The sequence below is a fragment of the Globicephala melas genome, chromosome 16, assembly GCF_963455315.2.
Source record: "Globicephala melas chromosome 16, mGloMel1.2, whole genome shotgun sequence".
Taxonomy (NCBI): Eukaryota; Metazoa; Chordata; class Mammalia; order Artiodactyla; family Delphinidae; genus Globicephala; species Globicephala melas.
The window spans coordinates 27,721,604-27,748,169 of record NC_083329.1 but is presented as its reverse complement, the minus strand read 5'-3'; the positions used below and the strand labels follow the sequence as shown (position 1 = coordinate 27,748,169).

At 43.1% G+C, this 26,566-nt stretch overlaps 1 protein-coding gene and 1 pseudogene across 1 annotated transcript; one reads left to right on the top strand and one right to left on the bottom strand.

The window, feature by feature from the left end:
- Nucleotides 1–1,426: 1,426 nt before the first annotated feature.
- Nucleotides 1,427–20,117, bottom strand: PKD2L1 (polycystin 2 like 1, transient receptor potential cation channel). Its single transcript, XM_070043846.1, is given in 10 exon segments — nt 1,427–1,485; nt 3,069–3,216; nt 3,219–3,249; nt 3,432–3,599; nt 4,279–4,507; nt 4,676–4,900; nt 5,876–5,915; nt 5,918–6,116; nt 6,587–6,714; nt 20,105–20,117. Coding segments are annotated over 10 exon segments (1,203 nt in total). The 3' UTR covers nt 1,427–1,463.
- Nucleotides 20,118–21,893: 1,776 nt separating this feature from the next.
- Nucleotides 21,894–22,501, top strand: LOC115857897 (ras-related protein R-Ras2 pseudogene; annotated as a pseudogene).
- The last annotated feature ends 4,065 nt before the right edge of the window (nt 22,502–26,566 follow it).

Below are 26,566 nucleotides of genomic sequence, written 5' to 3'. Positions count from 1 at the left end.
AGTTTGGGCTTGTGTTCCAGGTGTGCTGGCAGGGAGGGTAGGGTGAGCAGTTTCCTTGTAGCCTGTCCACCAGCCAGGCTCACCCTTTCCTCCTCCAGGTCCTGCCGCATTTCTTCCTGCTCTTTCTCATCCAGGATGTGATTCCCATCTTAGTCAAACCTGGTGAAGGCAGCCGTGAGCTCAGTGATCTCATGCTCTATGTGCCCCAGCCTGAGGAGAACATGGTGGTGAAATGACTTCTGACCTGCCGTGGCTGGGAGCTTTCCGTTATGGACTCCCCACTCTTTTTTGCTAGACTCTGGCAAGAGCCTTGCTCTCTAGGGAAGAAGGGGGCCACACGAGAAAGCCAGGATATCCAAGATGTAGCGATTTGACCCCCCAAGAAATCACTTGAATCTATTTCTTCCTTCCCTGACTCCTGCTGACTAGGTTCAGGCCCTCATGATCTCCTAAAGGAATTACTGCGAAATCTCTTTGCCTCCAGATAACCTGCCCTCTCCCCCACACCCCCTGCCCTATGGTCTTCCCTTCCCCTGAAATCCATCCTTCATAATGCAATTAGAGTAATTAACCTTTCTAAAGTACAAGACTAAATATACCCCTTCCCTGCTTAAAATCCCTCCTGGGCACCCTATTGTTTGAATAGAGTAGTGGTGTTCAAGGCTTTTCCCAGTGTGACCTTAGCCCATTTCTCTGGCCTCATCTGCTCTGCCCGACCTTTCATCTGATACCTTGCAATGCTCAGCTACTTATTACTCCTGTATATGTTGCTCAATTTCATACCTCTTTGCCTTTGTATATGCTTTTATTACCCCATGCTCCCTCTCTTCTAGTTACTTCTATTGTGGAACTTGTTCAGTGATTCTGTTTATTTGCTTACAGACTCTATGAACTCCTGGAGGACAAAGACTTTGTCTCATTCAACTGTGTGCCTGGCTTACAGCTGGTGCTCACAATATATTTGTTCAATGCTTGTTTATATGTTTAACTGGGAAGCAGGGAGAGGATGGCTAAGGAAATAGACCTGTGTTTGTGGGGGAGCATAGAAGGAAGATCAGAGTTTTATGCTGATCTTAGTTGGGAATGAGGGAATGTCTATGATGATTAGGGTATCATTATTACACTAGTCCTAAGAGTTGTTCAACAAGGTCCAGAATATCATAGAACATTGTCAGAGTCCTTTAAACCAAGGGCACAGTTCTGAAGGTCAGGATCAGAGACCTATAAACCAAGGTCAAAGGCCTGTAAGCCAAGGTCAAAGGCCCACTGTCCAAGGTCAGAGGCTTATAGGCAAAGGATGTATGCTTGAGGGTCAAGGACTTACAGACCAATGTCAGGGAAGGTTGGATCTCTGGGTGCTCACTCCTTCAAGGTGTTGGTGAAATCCTCAAACTGGATCTTCTGCTCCCCACCCTGCAGGACCTTCTGCACGTCTGAAACCTGCTCCTTCCTCAGATGCAGCCTCAGGAGGGCCTTGTTGTAGCCCTGGAAGGGGAAAGGAAACAGGCACCAGTTCCCACAGCCTCCTCTTCATCTCTTACTCCCACGCCCACCCACAGGGTGACAGGATCCCAGGGATAAGCTGAAGGCACACATGGGCACAGGCCCCTAACCAGTCAGGCACAGACCAGGACACAGAGCCTCGGACCTGGGCCCTGATGCACACGTGTGGCTCAAGGAGACCAAGTAGTCACCTGTTTCAGGAGGTCCGAAAGCTGTAGCTCATCCTTCTGTCCAGCCAACTCCTCTCTGACCTCTGAGTATGTGTCATTGATGATGGCCAGAAACATATTCTGGAGGATAAAACAGGGACTGGGGTCCTTACTCCCAGACCCATTAACAGCATCGAGCCCATTGACCTATTAATGTCCCAGACACATGTTCTAAAAGGGCCAGTGCTTTCAGCCCCAGCTCTGCAGCCCACTAATCCCCACATCTCTGGGTCCCCAGAGCCCAGCCTTTCAGCATAATTCTGTTACAGATGGGTCATGCTCCCTCATCAACCGGGTGTCCTCACTCAACTGCTGCAGTAACGACCACAAAGATACCCCAACATATGCCACAGACCCCCTCCATGTAAGAGTCCACCAGTCACTGAAGCCAGAAACTTTCCACGGTGAGAGTAAAATTGTGCTCTCTTTACCATCCATCCCCAATCCATGTCTGTATCCCCATCCACTGATCAAATAAAGAAACATACTGGCTTTCCTGATAAAAATCAAACCCAAATCTTTCATGGTTGGCAGGGAGAGAGAGCAAATACACAACAGTGGTAGTAGAAAAAGCCAGAGATCCCCAGAGGAAGGGGAGTCTTAGAGAATAGGCGGAGAAGCTTCTAGGGGCAGTCTCTTCTCCTCATGAGGCACTTTTCCTTCTCCTTCCATCCTTGGAGGATAGGGGTTTGATTTTAGTGAGGGAGCCTGCAGATTTCCTTATAGTGTGCAAACTGCCTAACTGTGCTGACCACACATTAGCCAGCTCTCAGAAGATCCGGAAGCTCTTCCCTCCCCCACCTCGCCACACTTGATTTGAGAAACCCATCATAATCATTAGTGCAGAACATGGAGGGGGGTCAAACCCCCACCCTGCAGGCCATCCACGTCTCCACCCTTCAGGTTCCCAAATCCCCACCCCTCAGAGGGACCCTCACGAGGAGCACAAAGAAGACGAAGAAGACATAGGTGAAAAAGTAGGCTGGTCCCAGGATGCGGTTGGCATTGTTGATAGCATTGTAGTCAAAATCCCCAAGGATGATCCGGAACTGAGTGAAACTTAGAGACCGGGGTCTGGGACTCACCCAGAGCCCAACCACAACGCTGACCCCATCCCAATTTCCTCCCTACCGCTCTTCAGTGAACTCAGACCCGTCCCTGCACCTCCGCCCAATCTGATGGAGACAGAACAGGGTGCAGAGACACTGAGCACACACACCAGGGCTTCCAGGAACTCACACAGATGCTTAAGCACAGACACGCCCACGTCCACATACCCAGCTGCCCCAAGGATACACACATCCACAGAGCTGGAGGGTGAGGGGCCAGGGAGGAGTGAAGGGGCAGAACACACACATGCACTTGATGAAAGTGCTGAAGCTTTCCACTTGGGTCCCCAAAAGCAGGTAGCCCAGCTGGGCATAGGCAAAAAACACGATGAAGAACATGACGGCGAAGCCCAGGATGTCCTTGGCACAGCGGGCCAGCGTGGAGGAGAGCTGGTCATGGTCTTACTGAAGCTGATGTACTTGAATATCTGGAAGGGCCATGTTGAACCAAGCAATTAGGGAAGAAAACAGAAAAGCCTGGAACGGTCCATCCCAGGGGCCTAAGGGGGCCACAGGAGTTGCCACACCAGACAAGGAAAATGAGACAAGTCCTGAGGAAGGGAGAACGCGTGCCCTGAGGTGTTGCTGGGGGTGAGGAATCCCGGGGTACCTTGATCCAGGCAAAGAAGAGGTTGACAGCGTTCATGTTGTATTGTGTCTGCCAGAAGGCGAGGAACTCAAAGTCAGCATACGTGTTTGGCTGCTGCAGAAGCTTCCCCATCAGCCGATTCACCTCGAGGGTTCGGAATATGTGGAAGCCCACATCCACGATGGAGAGCTGTTACAACAGGACCCGGGGGGTGTCAGAGAGTCAAGAGGATCTCAAGGGAAGTTCAACAGTGAGGTCCCAGGGGTGAGCTACGGTGCGTAAGACAGGTGGGGAGAAAAACCACATCCTTCCCTGCTGAGTTGTTGACTATCTCAGGTTCAAAAGGAACTGGATAGGATGATTGGGGAACGTCTTAAAGCCCAAGAGAAGGCTTTAGGGCCAGTGGTAAATATGTAGGTTGTAAAGGACCATGGAGAAATGGAGCCAAGCAATTTTATTTCCCCCACCACTTCCCAGCCTTGGTCAGAAATTAATGTGTCCTGTTAATAGGAAGGTGACGAAGATGAAGAGGCAGAAAATTTTAATAGGAGTGAAGAGAAAAGGCGGGGGGGTGTCAAGGGGACAGGTCATGAAGGCAAGAGACAGAAGAGGAACTTAATATCAAGTACAAAAATAAAAGAGCAGGGCCTGGATCATAAGCCAGAGGGAGAGGGGATATAGAGACAGGATTTTTCCAGGGCTGAGCCAGGGGAACATCAACCTTTGGTTTAGGGAGCTGTTACTCAGTGATTTGACCAGAAGTCACAAGGAGGACTTGGGACTCCAAAAGGAAGAACTTGGAGCCCCTATCAGGGTAGATTCCTTCCACCACCCCATATGTCCCAAGTCTAAGATATCTGTCGCTCACCAAGATGACCACCAGGTCCAGAATGTTCCAGATGCTGCTGAGGTAACGAAGCCGGTGGATGTGGAGCCCCAGGCTCTCCTCCACTACGTAGTAGACGATGAAGATGCAGAAGATGATCTCACAGCCAGTGATAAAGAAGTCCCAGTTGCCGACACAGCGGATCAGCTTAACTGTGCAGATTTGCCAGGATGGGATGGTACCTCCTGTAGCTGGAAACTCCACCACCAGTCTGTGGGAGGAGGGGGAGATGTCTGGTAGGGCCTGGGCTGGAACAGTTCTACCCATCCCCTCCCCTCCCCACCCCCACCATAGGGTACAAGTTTAGGGAAGGGTCTCCAGCAGAGGAGAAGGGAATCAGGAGCCATGGATGGAGGGAAGGCAGGGAACGGGGACCCACCTCAGAACACAGAAAAGATTAATATTGGCGTTGTAGACTGAGAAGTCAATGAAGACCACCCGACTGCCCCTGTCCGGCCACAGGCCCTCCTGAAGGTCCCTGAGTGCTTCTGCACTAGTCTGTCGAGATCCTGGAAGGTCCAGGTGGTAGCCACCTCCGCTGTAGCTTGTGAGCTGGCCCCAGTGAGAGAAGCCCCCCAGCTCATCCTGTGAGTGGTAGGTCTATCTGTCACAGAAGAAGCCATCTGAGCAGAGAGGTCTGAACCAGCCCCAGAAGCTGGTCTCCCAAGGCAACGGCAATACTTTATAATTGTCTTGGCTTTACAGTTTCATATATATATATATATATATATATATATATATATATATATATATATATTTCACATATATTACCTTGTTTAATATAACTATTTGAGGAGGGGAGGGTAAATATTATCTACATTTTACAAATGAGGAAACTAAGACTCAGATATCTGAGATAATCCAACTAGTTAGTGGCAGAACTGAAACTCAAATGTAAATCTCCTGATTTTCACGTTGTCACCAAGCCTACGGATGACAAACCCAAGCCCACTTTTGACGCCAGCCTGAGTAGTCCCCATAAAGGAAGCACCTGGCCCACATAAGCCAGAAAAGACCCCTTCTGCTCTTGTAGTTTTGCACCTGTCTACTTAACGCTATGATTTTCTGTTCTGTCCACAAACTTTCCTCCCTGGACCCTTATTTCCTTCCCCTTCTTCCTGTCCTATCCACACATCTCCCGTTTCTTCCCTAATTCCTCATCCATCCTTGGCCCCTTTCTGCCTTCCGCTATTAGTTCCAAGGGTCAGACTCTTCCAAGCATGACTCGTGTGGCAGCATCAATGTTTCATCCATTCTCCATACCCCTGAGGGAATTCTGGGCAAGAAAGGATGCTTCCTCTGGCAGGAGTGCCTCCAGAGTAGGGCAACTGTGACTGTGACCTGTGTGTGGAAACAAGTCCAGAGGCTATGGCTCTGTCTGCTAACACACCCTCTCTGTTCCTCAGTGACCCCAGACCAAGGTCTCCAAACAGTCACAGATGGGTCTCAGAGAGATGCCCCCCACTCCCCCAAGTACCCCCAAGGCTCCTTAAGACTCAATGGAAGTAGTTCCCAAACCTGGGATGGTGTCAGGCTCAGAGGGGCAAGCCCTGCGACACTGGTGGGGGGACTCACTCACGCTATGCCACTGAGGAGACCAAAGGGGAGTTGTTCTTCTTTGGGGTGTAGACGTCGTGGCAGCTCAGAATGTCCTCGTGGAAGTCCTCGTGCACCACTCAGGAGTCATTGCGGACCCTCAGCTGCCACAGCCTCGGAGCCCCCAGCAGCAGGTTCTCATAGTAGATGACGGAGTGGGAGCCGCGGCCCAGGCTCTGGTTGTTGTACCATTTGGTCCAATACAAACTGTCCAGTAGTGGGCCCTGGGCAAATTAGACCGTGAACTGGGTTGAACCTGACCCAGCCTCATCCTGACCCTTACCCTTAGAATGACCTTTTCCCACACTCCCTGACCCCTCCAGCTTGTCTCCAGTATGCTTCCGTTGGACCCTTCAGCTGAGTCATGAACCTTGGCCAGATCTTAGCCTGATGTGGCCTTATTCTTTATTTAAAATACAGTTTGAAATTCTGCCTTACCTCTGATTCTCAATACTAGTTGAAGTACTGACTTAAATCTCTGATTATCATCCTGATTTCTAACCTATCACTAGCTGAACTCTGTCTAGTCTGACCCTTTAATTCATGCCTGATCCTTTGACTCGGCCTGATTCTGGAATGACCTGGTCTCTGGATATGGCCTTATCCACTGTCCACTGACATCCCTGAACCCTGGCCTGTGGCCTCAGGCTTTAGGCCATTGAGAAGAAGAGGGGAGGGACAGAGGAGATCTCACATCCCAGAAGTCGGCCATGCTGCTGATGGCCTGGAAGGAGACTCCAGTGTCTGATGGGGTATGTAAGAAGAGCTCAGACCTCACTTTGGTGTAGTAATAGGCGCTGGAGCTTGTCAATCCATAGGTCACTAGAAACCAACCCAAGAGGCTGTGTCTTGAACACTGTTCCCTTCTCCATTATCCAGAGGGGACAGGAAAGCCTCTGCCCTGAGGCCAAAGACGCCACCCGGATGGGACCTATCCCCTAGAGTTGGCTAAGGAGGCTGACGGTTGCATTGGGGAAACCAGGGAATACATTAGGGAAGAGTTGTGGTTATAAGCTCTCTTTCTCTCTTCCCAACTCACCTCAGAAAGACTGAACTCCGCTCAGTAATTATCTCTTGACATCATCATTCTGAATATTCACTTTTCTCTTCCGGAACCAGCTTAACTTCCTAGTTCTTACTCCCCAGAGCCAGGAAATTTCTACCTTCTGCATCAGGTAGTGCTTCCTTTTATTTGTCCTCTATTAATGCCCTTGGGAAAATGCCTCCAAATTCTAGAGTATGCCAAGGCCCTGGTCAAATATCGTACAATGGAGATGTGGTATCCTGGACCTTGGAGTCAGCGACTCTGCAGTCATGGGAGTAGGAGGTAGGCATGGCACCTCTGGCCCTGGTGCATCCTGATGGGCACAGTTGTCTCCTGAGAGAGGGACTCAGAGCATCCCCAGATCAAAATAAAACATGGCCTTTGCCCTGAAGAACTAGATCTCCCTTGACCACCCTAATACACACATCTGAAGTAGGGCTGTCAAGGGACGCTATAAGTTTTCTGGTTAAAGGCACAATTTGAAGAGTATAAGCCATTTACTTCATAGATTGCCCCTCAATTTAGATTTGTTTGATATTTCCTTGTGTTTAAATTCAGATTATACATTTTTGGCAAGGAATATCAAAGAAGGAGACTGTGTCCTTTTCAGTGCATGATATTAGGAGGCATAAATTGTGTAACTGTATTATTACTGGTGATATTAACTTTGATCCCTTGTTAAGGTGGTATCATCCAGCTTTCTTCAATATACAATTATTATTTTTCTCTTTGTAATGAATACATATTCTGTGGGGAAATACTTGGAAACTATGCAAATATCCTGTTATTCATCAATCTTTCACTTACTAGTTTTAGCATCCTTTGACAACTTCTGCCTAATTATTACTATTAAGGTTGTCAAGCTGTGATTTTCTCATTCCATCATTCCCTCTGCGTTTATTAGTTGGCATTCTCTTCAGGAAGAGCTTTTCCTTCTTCCTCATTAATTTATTCATGTATATATATCAGTATGAACTCATGGATTTCTGTCTTTAAAATTTTTATAATTCTATAAAACTTTTTATAATGTGTCAATATTTTGAATTGTTACTCAGTTTTTTAGCCAGGTCATGAAAAACAAAGAAATTGTCCTAAAATACTAAAGAACCATGAAAACTACATGCAATATGTGCATCCAGTTAGGATTATATCCTGGACCATAATTTTTTTCTTTTGCTGTAAAGGCTATTAGTGGAATAATTGGTGAAACTGTAATAAGGTCTGTTCATTAGATGATAGTACTGGATCATCGATAATTTCCTGACTTTGATCATTTCCTTGTTTTTACAAAATACACATTAAAGTATTTAGAAATAACAGGACATTATGTCTGCAGTTTACCCTCAAACAGTTGTGTGTGTATATGTGTGAAGAGAAAGAGGCGGGCAGAGAGAGAGAATGATAAAGGAAAAGCAAGCATGGTAAAATATTCGTATTTGGGAGATCTGGGTGAAATATATGTAAGAACTCTTTGTATTACTCTTGTAACTTTTCAGTTCACTAATTAAACTTTAAATCAAAAAATTAAATCAAAAAATTTAAAGTAGGATTTGTCAGCCTCTTGTGAGCAATTCCCTTTAAGAATTTTATTTTCAAATCTTGGAACATATTTTATTCCCTTTCTGGAAAGGGAATGCTTTGGTGTGGACTGAAGTTCATCCACAGTCTTGGGGGAAAGAAAGGCCGGTGAGTGGTCCCAGATTAGGCACAAGCAACATCATACGTTTCCAGGAGGAAATCAGCAAAAAGAAAGCATTATTATTTCACATTTCCGCATTCCACTCTATTAATTCCAAGAAATGACTTGACTTCTCTCTAAATCAAATCTGTGATTCCCATCCTCAGTATCTGTAGGACTCAGACTCAACTCTTCTGGATCTGGAAAATGGGTTGGAAATCAAACTTCTGTCTGCTGAGGGTCCGCCGCAGTTAGAACTGATGGTCAGTGAGCTGAACTTTTTCCTAAAGACATTGCTGATTAAATTGTTATACCTCTAGATGGCCACTAGGTGGTAGTCACGGCTATATCTTTTCCTCCTCTCCAATTCTCCAAAGTTACCACTCAAAATCAGTATTGCTCTGAACAGATTGTCAACCCTTTACGGAGGCATAACATCACTGATTATTATCCAAGACAGTAAAGACTATGTATTCTGAGAAAAATGGTTTCACCTAGTCAAATGCCCACTGATACTCAGAACACCTAATATATGCCCTATGTTAAGTGCTTGACATGCTTATTTCATTCAATCCTACAACAACCTTATGTATTAGGTGCTATTATTTCCCAGTCTCAGAGGGCTGAAGTCACTTTCCCAAGGTAAACAACTAAGGGAGCCAGGATTCAAATGCAAATCTGTTTGCCTCCATAGTAAACTAATTCTGTTCTGCTTTAAGGACAGCACTATATCCAAAAGGTAGAAGTTACAGGAGGGAAAACTTAAGTTTCATAAAAGGCAGAGATTCCTAACCATTAGTGCTTCCTATTAAGAAAAGGACCACACTTCACAAACATCCATTTTGCCCCTGAGAGTGTCAGCAAAGGACCATCTTCTGAGGATCACGTGGAAGGGGTTCCTGCAATGGGCAGTGGCTGGCCTTCCTGGAGCCTTCCTTTAAGATCCAGTGAAGGAGTGGAGTTGCTCTGTGTGCTTCAAAAGGTAACACTAGGCCAGAGAAAGGACAGGAGCAGGGAGGAATCAGAATTTGTGTCAGTATATCAAATGTCAGTATGTCAGCACTTTAACACCTTTTAGGTGTAGTGAGGGCCTCATTCCAGGAAATTTTCAGACACTGGACAATGACTACATGAGGATGCTGTGAAAGGGATTCAGAGACCAGGTGGCCACATCCACTACAGGGAATCTGATGTTTTTTCTCTTGGACAGAAACTAAATTCTCCTATACATTATATCATGCCTTTTACCCTTGGCTTCAGGTCAAATTCACAGTTGCTGAATAATAACAATAATCACTACTACTGACACTTATTATTCACCAGGCTTTGAATACATTTTCTCCCATAATCCTGAAAAAAAACCTCATAAAGTAGTAGGAACTATCTGTATTTTATGCAGATAACTGAAATCCAAAATGTTATTAAATAATTTGTCCAAAGATCAGATGGCAAAGAGGTAGACTTGAATTCAAACTCAGGTCTGATTCTCTCCAAAGACCCTGAATTTAGCCACTGCTCTACATTATACTAACATATCACTCCACTACTCAAAATCCTTCTGATTAGGGACCTGACTCTCCTTCCAAAGGTCAATCCAAATGGTTAGGATTGTGCATGTTTATAAGGTATCCTTATAAGAAAACTATTTGAAGAGTTCAATATCTGAGTCAGGAGGCAAATTATGAAAGCAGTTGGTAAACTCAAAAGATCAGCATCTTAAAAGAAGCTTCAGGGACTTCCCTGGTGGCTCCGTGGTTAAGAATCCGTCTGCCAATGCAGGGGACACGGATTCGATCCCTGTTCCAGGAAGATCCCACATGCCACGGAGCAAAGATCCCACATGCCACGGAGCAGCTAAGCCCGTGCGCCACAACTACTGAGCCTGCATGCCACAACTACTGAAGCCTGTGCACCTAGAGCTTGTGCTCCGCAACAAGAGAAGCCATTGCAATGAGAAGCCCGCACACCGCTTGCTGCAACTAGAGAAAGCCTGCGCACAGCAACGAAGACCCAATGCACCCCAAAAATTAATAATAAATTAATTTTTTAAAAAAAGAAGCTTCAAATTTCTTCATTCTGGTATAAGTGAATAAACGTATATAAATCTGTATGAAGAATCATACTCTGACATAGATGAGTCTCGAAGGAAAAAAATCGCAGGCATAAAAATGTTACCTGGGTTATTTACAACATCAAAAAATTACAAGCAACCTAAATGTCCTACAGAGAGGCAATAAATTATAGATAATTATAAATAACTTATATCACTGAGCCACTTAATGGAGTATGATACAACCATTGAAATGGTAATAAAAGCAAAATGCAAAATTGTTTTGCTGCTATCATTACATTTAAATACTTTAAAAATAGTAAATATATAAAACCTTAAAGGAAAATTGGACTTTTTAATGAATAGTATAATAGGCAGATTTTATTTCTCTTCATTCCCATGGAGTTCAATTAATGCTATAATAATAGAACATAAAAATAATAAAATCATTTTTAAAATCTTTCTACCTATTTGTTTTCAAGTCACAGGATGAAATTTCCAGGTGCTGGATGCTATATTGGGCTTTGTGACTACTTCCTAAGACCCTCTCTTGGTTCATACCATGATTTTATTTGAGGTATCACACCTCTACTAAGCATCTCACATATGTTGCCAGATGCTGAATCCACAGCTGGCTCTAGGACTTGGACAGGGAGCTCAGTGCTAAGCTAATCCACAAATACCCCTCCCTTGGTACCATTATCAGTTCAGGGATGGGCATGTAATCCATTTGAGATCAAGAACTCATGAAGAGAGATTTCTGGAACATTTTGGGACCTACTGTCTCTTACTAGATATGAATAAGAAAGCTCCAGATGATCCAGACTTAGCATGAAACTGATTGTGCAGCTGAGAGAACTGAATAACAGAAACAGGTGAGTCTTTGATGATGTCCTTAAGCCACTGGATTGATCAGCCCTGAACCCTGTCCTCCTCTGGACTTTCATTACCTAGACAAAAAATTCCATTCAGGTTTAAGCCTGTTTTCACTGGATTTTATTTTATTGTGACATATTCCTTACTTATAGGAAAACCACGACATTTTCAAAAAGATTGCATTATTTCTGAGGAAAATGGAGCTAGAAAAGCTTCTGCTACTGTCTGAACGTCTCTAGAGGGCTGTGGATGACTTTAGCATATCTGTGACAAAGTCTACATTAATTAAAATACATTATTACCCTATATTGAAGAGGGTTTGCTGACTAGGTCAACTGAGGATGATATTCTAGGAATACCATTCATTTCTCAAAGCTTTCTGAACTATATTTTTGGGTAAAGTCAGATTTCTAGAATATCATGAAATTTATACACACAAACATATATATGTGTGTTTACAAATATCTAAATTGTACATATATGCACACATATATGTATGTACAGAGATACATAAATATATATATATATACGTATGTAAATATATATCCCTACTCCTAAAAATTGCCTTTATAGAGTAAAGATATTATACAGATTTTAAGGGAGGCAGATATAAAACACAGTCAACAGAAAAGTAGCTCCAATCTTTAACATCGCTTTTATCCATTATGATATTCCATGTTTCTTACATAAAATCCAACAAAGCCAATTCTTCCCAGAGTTAGCATCTTCTTATTAACTGGTGTGCTCTTTCTTACTCACAATGAGAACTACTCAATCTATTTGTGTTTTCTTCTTTGCTTTGGTTTCCAGGAACCTCAGGCTTTGTTCTCACTTGCAGTGCATTTGTTTATCTTAAGTTATCTTCCTTCCCTATCTCTTCCCAGTCTTTTGTTAAGTCTTTTTATTACAATTCTAAAGGGTTATATTTTATTGTATCTGTGTTTTAAAAACATTTATTTATTTATTTATTTGGCTGCTCTGGGTCTTAGTTGCGGCATGCGGGATCTTTTTTTTTTTTCAGTCATGGCATGAGGGATCTAGTTCCCTGACAAGGCCCTGCATTGGGAGCAAGGAGTCTTAACCACTGGGTCCCTGTATTTGTGCTTTTTAATGTAAGTGGCTCAGATTCCTTTTGGACATAGGTGGGGCATAAGTATATTGTAATTAACTAAGTGTGACTGTAATAATTATTATTAATCATCATCATCGTGAGCTTGAATAATAATTTGATTTTATCCATTCCAATATTTATAGTAGAGACCAAATATTCTTGTCCTCTTTTTTGAAGTGCTGGAAGACCTTCCCAGATCAGAGCAATAAGAAGTCAGCAGTTGCTTTGTGCCTCTCCTTTCCTGGGTGATTGCCATACAGGTTATCATCATGCTACTGAGCTCCTTCCCTGTCCCTAATTACTATTTAAGGGAACATAGCCATCCTTTTCTAACAGCACTCTTTCTGAGCAGGAACGAGATCCCTTCTCTCAACTAATTGACAAAGAACCTTGAAGAGCTGGGGTGCTTCTGCCAGCAAGTGTATAATTCCTTTATGTGTCTACACTACTCCTCTGTTGGAAACTCTGTGCCTTCAAGTGTTTGACACGCAAAGCCAACTGCTAACTGGCTAGCTCTGAGGAAAAGCATTGAGGATGCTTCTCTAGAAAAATGGAGGTCTCTTTCACCCCAATCCCAGCCCTGACAGTCATTATGTGGATAGAACTTCCACTGTGATAACAGTCCTCCAACTGTTGAAGAGTTGGAAGTTCCTTGGGCTTTACCAATTCTATATATTTAACCAACAGCTCCTCTGATGGTCTTTTCCTGAGCCTCTCTTATCACCTGGCTTGCTGAGAAGCTCTCTGAAATATTTTACCTATTTATTAGGACACTGGATCCTGTTTGGCTTTGGTCATGTAAATAATTTGGAGGGAAATAAGGTCTATGATTATCCCTACAGGGTGAGTCTACTACCTTGTGAAATAAAATACAATGCCCTGAACTCACCCTTCTTAATGCCTCCCCAACAGCCTCTGATGATAGTTTCACAATAACTTAGCTAAACACTTTAATACTCATTCCTGATGGAAAAGAACCATATCTCATCAGCTTCCATTATGATTTATGTCAGGGAGGTTATAAGTTCCTTGATTTCTCCAGATTCCATTAGCTGTTACTGCTCCCATGCCAAACTATGGGCACGATTTACTCTTCCCCTACCTGGCACAAACTGCTAGTTATTCCCCAATAGCTTTCTTCTCCTTCTTGCATAATAATATAATTTTATCTAGGGGCACATGGCTGCCCAACTAAACATCACATTATCCAACTTCCCTTGCAGCTAGGTATAGTGACATTTGAATAAATTTTGGCCAATGGAATACAAGTGAAGTGACATGTTCCCATGTACATCTCTGACTTATGTCCTTAAAAGGAAGGAAAATGCTTTCCCTTTCTATTTTCCTACTTCCTGTTGGCTAGAGCATGGACATAAGAGCAGGAGCTGGAACATGAGACAGATGCCATATGTTGAGGATGGCAAAGCAATAAGGTAGAATGAGCCTGGGCCCCACATGATTGTGGAGCCCCACATTAGTCCAGGGCTTCTTATACCTCAGATTGTTACATGACAGAGAAACAAGCTTCTATCTTATTTAAGCCACTGTTATTGCAGCCAACATCCCAACTGAAGCAATTCATATGAATACATCCATATCAGAAGGATACTTTGCAAAAGGAACTTTTCTAAGAAAATTAGGATAAGCAGAGAGGGAAAAAGAGTTGAAGTCAACAAGCTGTTAGCACAAAATTCCTATCCTAAGAAAAGCCAAGTCTAATCTCAGACCTCTTGGTTAAAACCATTTACTGGATACACAGAACATTTTTCCTTTTCTTAGTACGATGTCCCCTATTAAGAAATTCTTTTGTTGTCAGGACTTCCCTGGTGGTCCAGTGGGTAAGACTCCGCACTCCCGATGCAGGGGGGCCGGGTTTGATCCCTGATCAGAGAACTAGATCCCGCATGCATGCTGCAACGAAGATCCCGCAACTAAGACCCAGTGCAGCCAAAATAAATAATAAATAAACAAATAAATACAAAATGAAAACGTTTTTAAAAAAATAAATTATTTTATTGTTCTTCTTGGGCAATTCCTCCCTTCACTCTCTTCTTTGCTTGCCATTCCACTGACACATTCTGATTAATGCTATTGGATCATCCAAAGTTGGATTCCAAATGCCTTATGGTTCTTAAGATGGAGAGCAGGCAGAAGAAAGTTGGAACCTGGAAATGAGGGAAGGGTTAAGTGCTCAGAGCGTTCACTGAAGGATTTCACATCAGTGTATCTAAGAGAATACAGCTGAGAGAACTCTATCACTCACAGCTGCCTTGGTAACTAAGCATTATCAAGCCTTTTAGGACTTACGTTGAGAGGATTAAAGTTGTAGAGAACCTATGACTACACATGGCCCGTTTCTTCTTAGGAAATCAGATTCACGGCCAAAGGGTTATGAGTTGCTTTTGAAGGAATCCAATCAGGCTGAAGGGGATCATTCTGAGAAGTGGAAAACGAATCCAAGAACTGACTAGTGATCCCCCTAAAATTTCTGATAGCTCTGAGATCTTATGACAGGGGTAAGAAAGACCTATAAATATGTGTCCATGCTGAATCAATTTCGTAACAGATTATCTCAGGGGATGAAATACTGAAATAAGATACCTACATGATTGAAGATGGGACTAGGGAACAGGCCACAAGAATACACTTGTGATCAGCTGCTGGAATTTCTCTGTTCTGTTCAATTTCTTAGTGCAGATGCAAGAGCGAGCAAAAGCAATTGATTCTTATAGATTTAATATAACCTTAGCTGATGGATTGTAAACTGTTACATGGTTTCAGAACCACTTGAAAAGTTTATTAAGACAGCAGTTAAACCAGGAGGTCAAAGGCCCTGAGGAAGATGGATGGTCTTCTTCAGGGCCATCCTGGAAAGAAAAATACTGCCCCCCAAATAGCACAGTTCTTGTCCAAAAACCTCAAGACATAGAATGAACTTCAGCATTATCAGGAGAGATATATGACATATATAGCTTTGGTCTTTAAGAAGAGCACACTGTTTGAAGAGAAGATGCCAACTGGGGTATAACATAAGAGACCTGCCTCAGTATGGGTTTTTTTACTAGCTGATGAGCCAGAAGTGGTTCTACACATATCCTCCTAGAAGGTTATAGAGTAAGATTGTGCTTGCTCTTATCTGTGTTTCCTTGAAAGATTTTGCCTGAGATCTCCCAGAGACTGATCATCTTGAAGAAAGCCAAGGCCATGGAGAGTACTATAGACCTGAGGTTTAAAGACTTTGCTGCCTAGGACTTCCCTGGTGGCGCAGTGGTTAAGAATCCGCCTGCCAATGTAGGGGACACAGGTTCAATCCTTGGTCCGGGAAGATCCCACATGCCGTGGAGCAACTAAGCCCGTGCACCACAACTACTAAGCCTGCACTCTAGAGCCTGTGAGCCACAACTACTGATCCCATGTGCCACAACCACTGAGGCCCACGAGCCTAGAGCCCATGCCCTGCAACAAGAGAAGCCACTGCAATGAGGAGCACGTGCACTGCAACAAAGAGTAGCCCCCGCTTGCCACAACTAGAGAAAGCCCACGTGCAGCAACGAAGACCCCACCCAGCCAAAAATAAATAAATTAAATAAATTAAAAAAAAAGACTTTGCTGCCTATACCTACCTACACCAAGGAGATATTTAATACTAAAACTGAGGAAGCATTAAGAGAAGAGCCCGTGATGTTAAAGGGTGCCATGGCTAGAGTCCTTGAAAATGTGGACCCAGGAAAGCTGGGAAACCAGGCAAGACATACCTAAACCACATATATCGGGGTTACCCCAATTATGATGCCACCGTTTCACGCACTATCCTTATAAAAGATTACAGAAAGGTGACTAAGGTATAGTAGAATTGGTAATGAGTGATTTCACTACAGAGAAGCCATGGACTTCACCTGTAATTTTGCAATCCAAGCTGCATGCATCAATGATTCCGTGAAGACTGTAGGATAATCAATACCATGACCAAACCATAGGTTCATCCAATGCCAAGAATTGATTCTCTCTGGAGTTACAGGGTCTGTTAAGGGTAGCCCATCATTGATTGGCTCATGTGATATTGCAAAATTAAAGCAGTCCAGGAAAAATGTATGAAGACAGCTTCAGACACGGCAGATAAATGCATCACCTCCTTTACCACAGGGCATGCTCACTCAGTACACAAAAGGAGGCTCTCAAATTGTTCTATAGAAAGGGAAGACATATTTAAGTAATTAATATATGGATTGATTTTTAAATCATTTAAATAGAGACCATGTCATTATCGCTTTGAAGGGCGTGAACTCCTTGAAACACATTATCAAACTTTTCCTATGTAAGTTGGTACAACTGAGGCAGGAGATAGATGGGCTCCAGGCTAGACATTTACAACTGGTCTCCTGTTCACACTTCCTGGGGTAAGAAGAAGATGGGCTCCAGGCCAGACATTCATTACTAGCTCCCTGTTTACATTTCCTGAAGCAAGAGACAAATGGGCCCCAGGACTACATATTTATGACTGGTCTCCTGTCTATATTTCGAGATCTGCACCTCATAAAAACCAGCAACAGAAATAAGGTAAATAACCAGACGTTGGACATTTTTATGGCAGGGACAGAGTGGGACTACACCCTGTTAAAAGATCAAGAGGTCATACATTTCCCATCCTTGGGGCAAGGGAAACATCGCACATGCGCAGAAAGGCTCCTTGGGGGTCAAAAAGGAGGGGGCACCACCCCGTAATACGTGATGCTAAGGCCATCCCATAGGCCTCTGGGCTGTAATCCATCTTGGAAGAAAGTTGCGCACGCATGTTGGGGAGGCTCCTAAGGCAGGTCAGGTGTGGAAAAAGCAACCAGATAATTGGCCAAAGGTAAACAAAGACCCAGAAGAACTGACCTATAGAAATGACTTAACCGCCTCTTTACTGCACTCCTCCTTATTAGGGAGGATGCCCCACCCTTTCTCTCCAGGTGTGCATCTCTGCCTTGCTTCTATCTTAACTAAACAAAGTGTTTCTCTGTGCACTCTCCCACTTGTTGCTGTGCTATGTCTCTAATAATAAACTTTGTACCTGTTTTTACAGGTTTGCCTCTGTGAGAAATGCATTTTTCACTGGGGGCAAGAGCCAGGGGGTCCGGTGGCCAGGATTCCTAGTTTTCGTCCAGGCTACCCAGGTTCAATTCCTGGGCAGGGAATTAAGATTTCGCTTCACAGCACCACTCATTGCTGCCTCGCCGAGATCACAACCACTATGGAAAACAGTATGGAGGTTCCTCAAAAAACTAAAAATAGAATTGTCATATGATACAGCAGTCCCACTCCTGGGCATATATCCAGACAAAACTCTAATCCAAAAAGATACATGCGTCCCTATGTTCACAGCAGCATTATTCACAATAGCCAAGACATGGAAGCAACCTCAACATTCACCAACAGATGAATGGATAAAGAAGATGTGGTATACATATACAAAAGAATATTACTCAGCCATAAAAAAAGAATGAAATAATGCCATTTGCAGCAATATGGATGGACCTAGAGATTATCGCTAAGTGAAGTAAGTCAGAAAGAGAAAGACAAATACCATATGATATCACTTATATGTGGAATCTAAAATATGACACAAATGAACCTATCTAGGAAACAGAAACAGACTCACAGACATAGAGAACAGACTGGTGGTTGCCAAGGCGGAGGGGGTTTGGTAAGGATGGAGTGGGAGATTGGGGTTAGCAGATGTAAGCTGTTATATATGGAATGGATAAACAACAAGGTCCTACTGTATAGCACAGACAACTATATTCAGTATCTTATGATAAACCATAATGAAAAAGGATTTTAAAAAAGAATGTATATATATATATATGCATAACTGAAATACTTTGCTGTACAGCAGAAATTAACACAACATTGTAAATCAACTTCAGTTAAAAAAACAAAACAAAACACACCTTCCCTGGGGCTCAAGAACCAAAAGTGAACAATGTTCCCCTGGAGTTCCCATCAGAAAGAGCCTTTCACAGAAATCTCAAGAAGCTGTGTCAGGGACAGGAGGACTATGGACAGTGGACCAGAGAAAAAAGTCAAAAGGAAAGAAGAGTCAAATACTGTGGGCAGAGGTAGGTGAGAAGAAAGCAAAGTGGACCAGAGCTGGGGAAAGAGACGAGAGAGAAGAAAGGAGATGCTGGGAGAGTCAGGCCAGGATACAGAAGTACCCAGCAAGAAGCACTGCCCCTGATTCCTGCCTTCACTGCAGGCTGGCAGTTCCTGGCAGATATATATATATATATATTTTTTTTTTTTGCGGTACGCGGGCCTCTCACTGTTGTGGCCTCTCCCGTTGCGGAGCAACAGGCTCCGGACGCGCAGGCTCAGCGTCCATGGCTCACGGGCCCAGCCGCTCCGCAGCATGTGGGATCTTCCCGGACCGGGACACGAACCTGTGTCCCCTGCATCGGCAGGCGGACTCTCAACCACTGCGCCACCAGGGAAGCCCCCTGGCAGATATTTTGAAGTGTGAGTTAGTTTCTACAAAGTACATCAAGAGATCCTCCTATACTGAGATTATTGCCATCAGCCATCAACACCTTGGGAAAGCCTCCTACACTTCCCACCTTCGGTGGACATTTCATCTCTGTTTACACAGACCGCCTTCTAGTATAAACCAACCAAGGCCTCTTATCTAAATTTATGTATATCTACATGTGCCTAGAAAATGGCTGAAATTATATACACCAAACTATTAATAGTGGTTAATAACAGTGGCCCTATTGGACTTTTTAAAACAAGGACTATGCATTAGTTAAAATTACATTTTCCTCTCATACTTGCCCTTCCAGACTCAGCAAAGCTCTTGCATTTCCATAGTCTGAGGTCTTAGCTGGCTCTTGCTGCCTCCTTCGACCCCTGCCTCCTCCAGGCTGAAAGCCAGAGATGTTAAAACAAACAAGCAAGCAAACGGCAATGACTTTAGGCTTCCCTGGCATTGACTCTGGGCCTCCTCGGATGTGAATGGTTGCCTGCCTCTGGGACCTGCAACAGTTCCCAGGTCTCTCTGACCATTCTGCCCCTCACATCTTGCCATGGTCCAGAGCACTCCTTCACTATTACATTCATCACACCACATGTCACTGTTGGTTTACATGTCCACCTCTTTTGCTTCTTGAAGGCAGAGGATGAGTCTCTCTATTTCAAACCCTTTTAACAGTTGGCCTAGGGCCTGACACATAGTAGGACTTCATAAATGTTTGAATGTATGAATACCCAAGCTCTCATTGTCTCAACTGTACTTTTCCTTCATGCTGTGAAATAATCTGCTCACCTTTGAGAACCACTGCCCTATGCCTCATTTCTGTGACTAGCACCTCCACCCAGACCTGAGAATCTGCCTGAACTTAAAACCCTAGACGTCCTGCTGCCACCACTCCATAGTGTAAAGAGATCATTATCAATATTATTAAAATCCCTTACCTGTGTACCACATTGCGTAGTTTTCAAAGAGCTTTTCCATGCAATATCTTGCTACAGCCGGTCAGCCATGGCCTGATTGTTCCGCCTTACCCATGAGCGGTTTCCTATGAATCATGAAGTTCAGAGTTTATATGATTAACTCAGGGTCATTCAGCTGGCGAGAGGCAGAGTCAGCACTCAGACTCATGCCTTATGAATACGCGCTACGTGTCCTTTCTCGGGCCACTTACACTGGTGGTGCCCCAGATTTCAGCAGCTAGTGCTGCCTGCACTTCCGTGCTTGACTGAAGCATAGCTCTTCTTAAAAATCCTTTCCCTGATCCTAAGATCTAGCACTTAAATGTACCACTGTACTTCTAGAGACCAATGACAGTCCCACATGGGGGAAACTAAATGACAAGTTGTCACTCAGCATTGGACAACAGGATATGTCCAGGCCCACCGGTCTTGTAATAGTGATCCATGCCCCGGAAATTCTGGGACACCAGGGAATTCTGCTATAGCAAATACAGGTCAAAGCCTGCTGGTACGGCCTAAATCCCTATCATTTAAGTTGAACTGACTCAGATCACCTCACCCTAGTACTAGAAGGACTTTGTAATTCTCTGGGTCTGGATAGGCCAAGGGTAACTGAGTGTGCTGAGGCATGAAATCATCATCCCATGGCCATTCTTAATCCTTGGCAACCCTTTCTAGAGGGCTAATCTTTCTTATCCTTGCTAAGCATTATCCTGGTGTTTTCAAACAGACCTTGGGCTTCCGGTGTGTTAAACTTTACATTTCAATATTTTCCAAATTTATGGAAATGATGTGGAATGACAACTGATATTTATTGAAAGCCCACTATATGCCAGGCACTGTACTAAGTACCTTATTTGTTTTCCACCAGTCTCACAAAGGCAGACATTATCCTCATTTGAAATACAAGGATAACACAACATTGCAAATTAACTATACCCCAATAAAATTTTTTTTAAAAAGGGGGACTTCCCTGGCAGTCCAGTGGTTAAGACTCCATGCTTCCACTGCAGGGGTCACGGGTTCGATCCCTGGTCAGGGAACTAAGATCCCACAAGCCGCGCAAAAAAGAAAAGAAAAGAAATACAAGGAAATCAAGGCCTCCAGAGATTTAAGTATCTTGAGCTACATCTTGTCAAAGGCACGTGTCTAGTAACTGGTTGTACCATCATTTGAAGCAAGTCATCTTATTCCAGGTCCCATGCTCTCTCCATCACCACTGTGCCTTCACTAATGTTATGATACTATGTGACCAATTATCTTCTGCCATCATTACAGCCACATGGGGGTTAGGGGCCCACCCACAGATATTTCCTGAACGTCCAATATCTTTCTGTTCCTTTCTTTGTGAATTCTAGGAACGCTCAGTCAAGAAAGACATCTTCTATGACGGTTTCTTAAAAAATTAAAAATAGGACTACCATATGATCCAGTAATTCTACTCTTAGGTATTTATTCAAAGGAAATGAAATCACTATCTCAAAAAGATATCTGCTGAGAGGGCCATTTGTAGCGGCGCTGGAGGCTGCGTTTGGCAGGCACTGCGAAGACGTGCACAGGAGTGAGGCCCCTGGCCGCTGCAGCCCGTCGCCGCTGCGGTCACCTCGCTTCTCCGCGTCTCGGTCGGGACCTGGTCAGCCCGGGTGCCGCGCTGCCGCCCGGACCGGCCCTCCAGCAGCTCTCGGCCCCCGGGACCCCCGCCCGGCCGCTCGCCCACAGCCCGCCGGCCGCACAGGTCCCCGGAGCCGGGCCGAGGGCGGGCGGCGTCCCCATGGCCACCGCCGGCTGGCGGGACGGCTCCGGCCAAGAGACGTACCGGCTAGTGGTGGTCGGCAGGGGTGGCGGGGGCAAGTCGGCGCTCACCATCCAGTTCATCCAGTCCTATTTTGTAATGGATTATGATCCAACCGTCGAGCATTCCTGCCCAAAGCAGTGTGGGATGGGTGACCGGGCAGCCCGGCTAGATATTCTGGATACAGCGGGACAAGAGGAGTTTGGAGCTATGAAAGAACAGTATGTGAGAACTGGCGAGGGTTTCCTGTTGGTCTTTTCAGTCACAGAGGCAGTTTTGACGAAATTTATAAGTTTCAAAGACAGATTCTCAGAGTAAAGGATCGTGATGAGTTTCCAATGATTTTAACTGGTAATAAAGCAGATCTGGATCATCAGAGACAGGTAATGCAGGAAGAAGGACAGCAGTTAGCACCGTAGCTTAAGGTAACATACATGGAGGCATCAGCAAAGATCAGGATGAATATAGATCAAGCTTTCCATGAACTTGTCCAAATTATAAGGAAATTTCAAGAGCAGGAATGTCCTCCTTCACCAGAACCAACGAAAGAAAAAGACAAGAAAGGCGGCCACTGTGTCATTTTCTAAGAATCCCTTGAATTTTAGCTACCAATTTCCAGGAAAAGCCCTCATCTTCTCCCTCTCTCCTTACAGTTTACATCACGCTGGTACCTTTCTAGCCTTAGATAAATGATCACCATGGTAGCCTTAGACCAAGAAGCTGGCTAATCCTTTCCATGAAGCTAATCCAATGGTCATTCAAGACAGATTTAAAGGAAACACTAAGGCTGCTTCAAGGATTATCTGATTCCTTTAAAATGGATATCTATATACACAGACACATTCTTTTTTTAAGGACTTACTTTTAATAGGGATGAATCAGTTTTGGAACCTAAGCTGTTTGCCAAACTGAAGTCATAGGTTGTGAAATAATTTTTAACTTCTGGAATCATATTTCCTACTGTTACTCTAAATAGAAACACAGGGAGTTTTTTTAAAATGTGAATTTTTGCCTATCTCTAAAAATTTTGATGTCAACTTTAGTCAATCTTAAATACACTGAATTGAATCCACAAAAGTGAGACATCTCAGATCTTTACCGATGCTATAGCCTTTGTTTTCCAGTGGCCAAAATACCAAAATGCCTATTGTATTTATAGGTTAAAAACTGTGTGTAAAGCCTTTACTATTATTCCTAAAGATAATATTCTATGTGGTCAAATATTTGGACTTACTCTGGACTTAGTCATTTTAGTGTTCTTGGTTTTTTAATTTAACCCTTTTCACAGCCACGTTGAGAGTAAAAATAAATAATTCCTGTCTGTCTTCCTTTTCAAGTATTTCTATAAGGGATTCAAAAAAACTAAAACTGTTTTTGTTTGTAATATAAAATATGGAATTGATCTTTCCAGGGTCAGAGATGATTAATGTTTTGCTATATACTTTTATACATTATTTTCTCATCAAACCAGTTAACAAGTATTTTCATATGTTTGTAAGCAAATATGCTTTCACAGCATACCTTGTGTATATGTAAAGATAAGTATTTAATTCTCACTGTGCACTTTTAGCTGACAAAGGAAAAAAAGTCAAAACTACAGAAACTGTGGTAAAGCCTTACATGCTGTTCTGGTCCTGGCTGTACCCACCTTTGGCCAGTCACATAGCTACTCAAGAAACCTTCCCAATAGAGTACAACATGATGAGAATCTGAAATCACTTCCAATATCCCCTACTAGATATTGACTGTTATATCAAATAGTAAGTGGTAAAACGTTTAATTGACAATTAGTATAACTGTGGATAACTTCTGATTTTGTTTTTAATCCTGTGGATTGTGTTTAAACAATTCAAAAGTATGTTCCTGATTTTAAGATACTAAGTGGTATTGCACAGTTGTCACTTTATTGAATGTGTACAACAGTTCCATGAAGTTTTTAAAGCATACCCTTGAATAGCTTCAGGTGCTAGAATTAAAATTGATCTGTTATCGCACACACACAAAAAGATATCTGCACCCCTAAGTTTATTGCAGTATTATTTACAATAGCCAAGACATGGAAACCACCTGAGTGTCCACTGATGGATGAGTGGATAAGGAGAAGGTGACGTGTGTGTGTGTGTGTGTGTGTGTGTGTGTGTGTGTAGAAAGAGAGAGAGAGAGATTGTATGATCTCACTTATTTGTGGAATCTTAAAAAACAAAGAAAACCAAACAAACACACACACACAAAAAAAACCCAAACAAAACAAAAACAACCCCGCCCCCAACTCATAGATACAGAGAACAGATTGGTGGTTATCAGATGCAGGAGATGGGCAAAATGGGTGAAGGTGGTCGAAACATAAAAATTTCCACTTATAAGATCAATAAATCCTGGGGTACAGGACTGGTGACTATAGTTAATAATACTGTATTCTATATTTGAAAAGTTGCTAAGAGAGTAGATCTTAAAAGTTCTCATTACAAGAAAAAAACCTGTAACTATGTGTGGTGATGAATGTTAACTAAACTTATTGTGGTAATCCTTTCACAATATGTAAATATATCAGATCATCATGTTGTACACCTAAAACTAATACAGTGTTACATGTCAATTGTATCTCAATTTTAAAAAAGACATATTCTTCCTGATCTCCAAGCTTACTTCAGCCTCTCCTGTTAATGCAAGATTCCACCAATCTATGGACAGAACCTTAAAATTCTCTACAAGAAAGCAGTGAACAGAGGCAGGCATTTCCTTACAACCAGTAGCGGATAAAGAACATCCAGTTGATGTTAGTTGGTGTGTAGATACAAGTGACCAAAGGCCAAGGGTCTCTGCCCTCCTCCCCAGCTCCATGGTGACCAGACCCAGCCTTGTCTTGGCTCAGAGCCGCTCCTATGGGGGGGAGTGGGGGCAGTCCCAGGTGCACCTTTGAGATAACAATACTGTCTCCTAAAACAAACAGCCATTGTTTCCACACAAAGACCTTCAATGTTTCCTCCATCAACAAAAGGCTACAGCCATCCTGCCAAGAAGACAAAAGGCTGGAAGCCCTTTCAGAAACAGCATGACAGTGGGAGGGAAGGGGTGGAGGCAGGAAGATCATTCTCCAGCACTTTCTCTGCCCAGGAATAGGACTGACTCCATCCATCAGGGACCCTTCTGAATTACTGATCACTCCTGGACTATTCATAATGACAATAATAACAGCTTCCTAATCTGTGAAACGGAAGTAATAATATCTATCCCTTACAGGATTGCTGTCAGGATCAAATGAGATAATAGGTGTGAAAGCTCTTTGTAAGGTTTAAAGGGCTGCACGACTGATATGGTTATTATGAAAAGATCGATGGTTCACCCACAATGCCTGCATTAAAAAGATAGATCTGTTTTAGCCAGATGAGACTCCAAATAGCCCTGGTGTCTAGACCCACCCGGTTCCTAGAATAAAGCGTAAGGGAGAAGAAATGTGCTCAGTATGGCTGACCACTATAGTTTACTGGGGCCCATCCCAGGCCAAACTGCTGTGCAGGTGATGCCTGACTTAGTTGACTGTTCTTTCCAGCCCCAGGAACCCACATCCTGGAAATAAGCCCTTTGATGGGTGGTCCCTCACCTAAGGTCTAATGTGCCAAACTTCACCCCCAATCTTCTTCTTTGCCTGTCTTCAAATATACTTCTTATGCAATTTACACAAAAGTAAATACACATAGTATATTAAAACATGAGAAAATAAGTTAAGGTAATTACCAATAAATTAAGGTAAATTGTACTATGTTATGCCTATTCAGTAATAAAAAATATAAATAAGAATATCCAATGTTAATGAAGTTGTGACAAAAATTGGTATGCTCTTACAGTGCTAGCAACATAATAAATTTATATGATTGCTTACAGAGGCAAAATGACAACACATAGCAAGTACCAAGAATACATTCCTGTCTTTGTAGTAATTTTCTCTCCCTGGAAATTCCGAGATAATTCAACAAAAGTGGTGAAAAAATGCAGCAAGCATAGATACATTTACCTACTCTAGGCAAATACTGAAATAACAAGAGAAATGCTTTCGCTAATTGTGGTGTGACTGTAGTCATTAAAATGAAAATATAAAAACAACTTACAAGCATGAGGAACTATGATATAATTGTAAGTGGAAGTGTACAATATGATACAACTAGGCAAAATATATAACTATATGGATAAAGTTTGGTAATTAGAAAATAACCTTTGGTACTGTGGTGGTGAATTGTATTTCAAAATGTTCCTTAAGTTTTTACATCACCTTTTAAATATGGCAATAAAAAGAAAGAAAAGTAATCAGCTGGTAGAATTCTCTCAAGAGTCTGCTTCTTTTAGGGTAGGGCAGGGAGTTATCCTTGATAAGATGTTGATGGGTGTTAATAAATTAATGTGTAACAAATCTACATGCAAAGAGACTGCTTAGAATGTGAGTAAGGCTGCTAGTCCCCAGTTGGATTCCTACTTCTGCCACTTATTTGCTGTGTGGCCTTAGGCAAGCTATTTGCCATATCTAAACTTTTCCCGATTTGTAAAATTGGAGTGATAACAGAACCAATTTCTTAGAGTTATTGGGAGTAGTCAATGAGATAATGTACCTGGCATTGTGCCAGGCACATTGAAAAATTATTCAATAAAGCTTTGTTGTT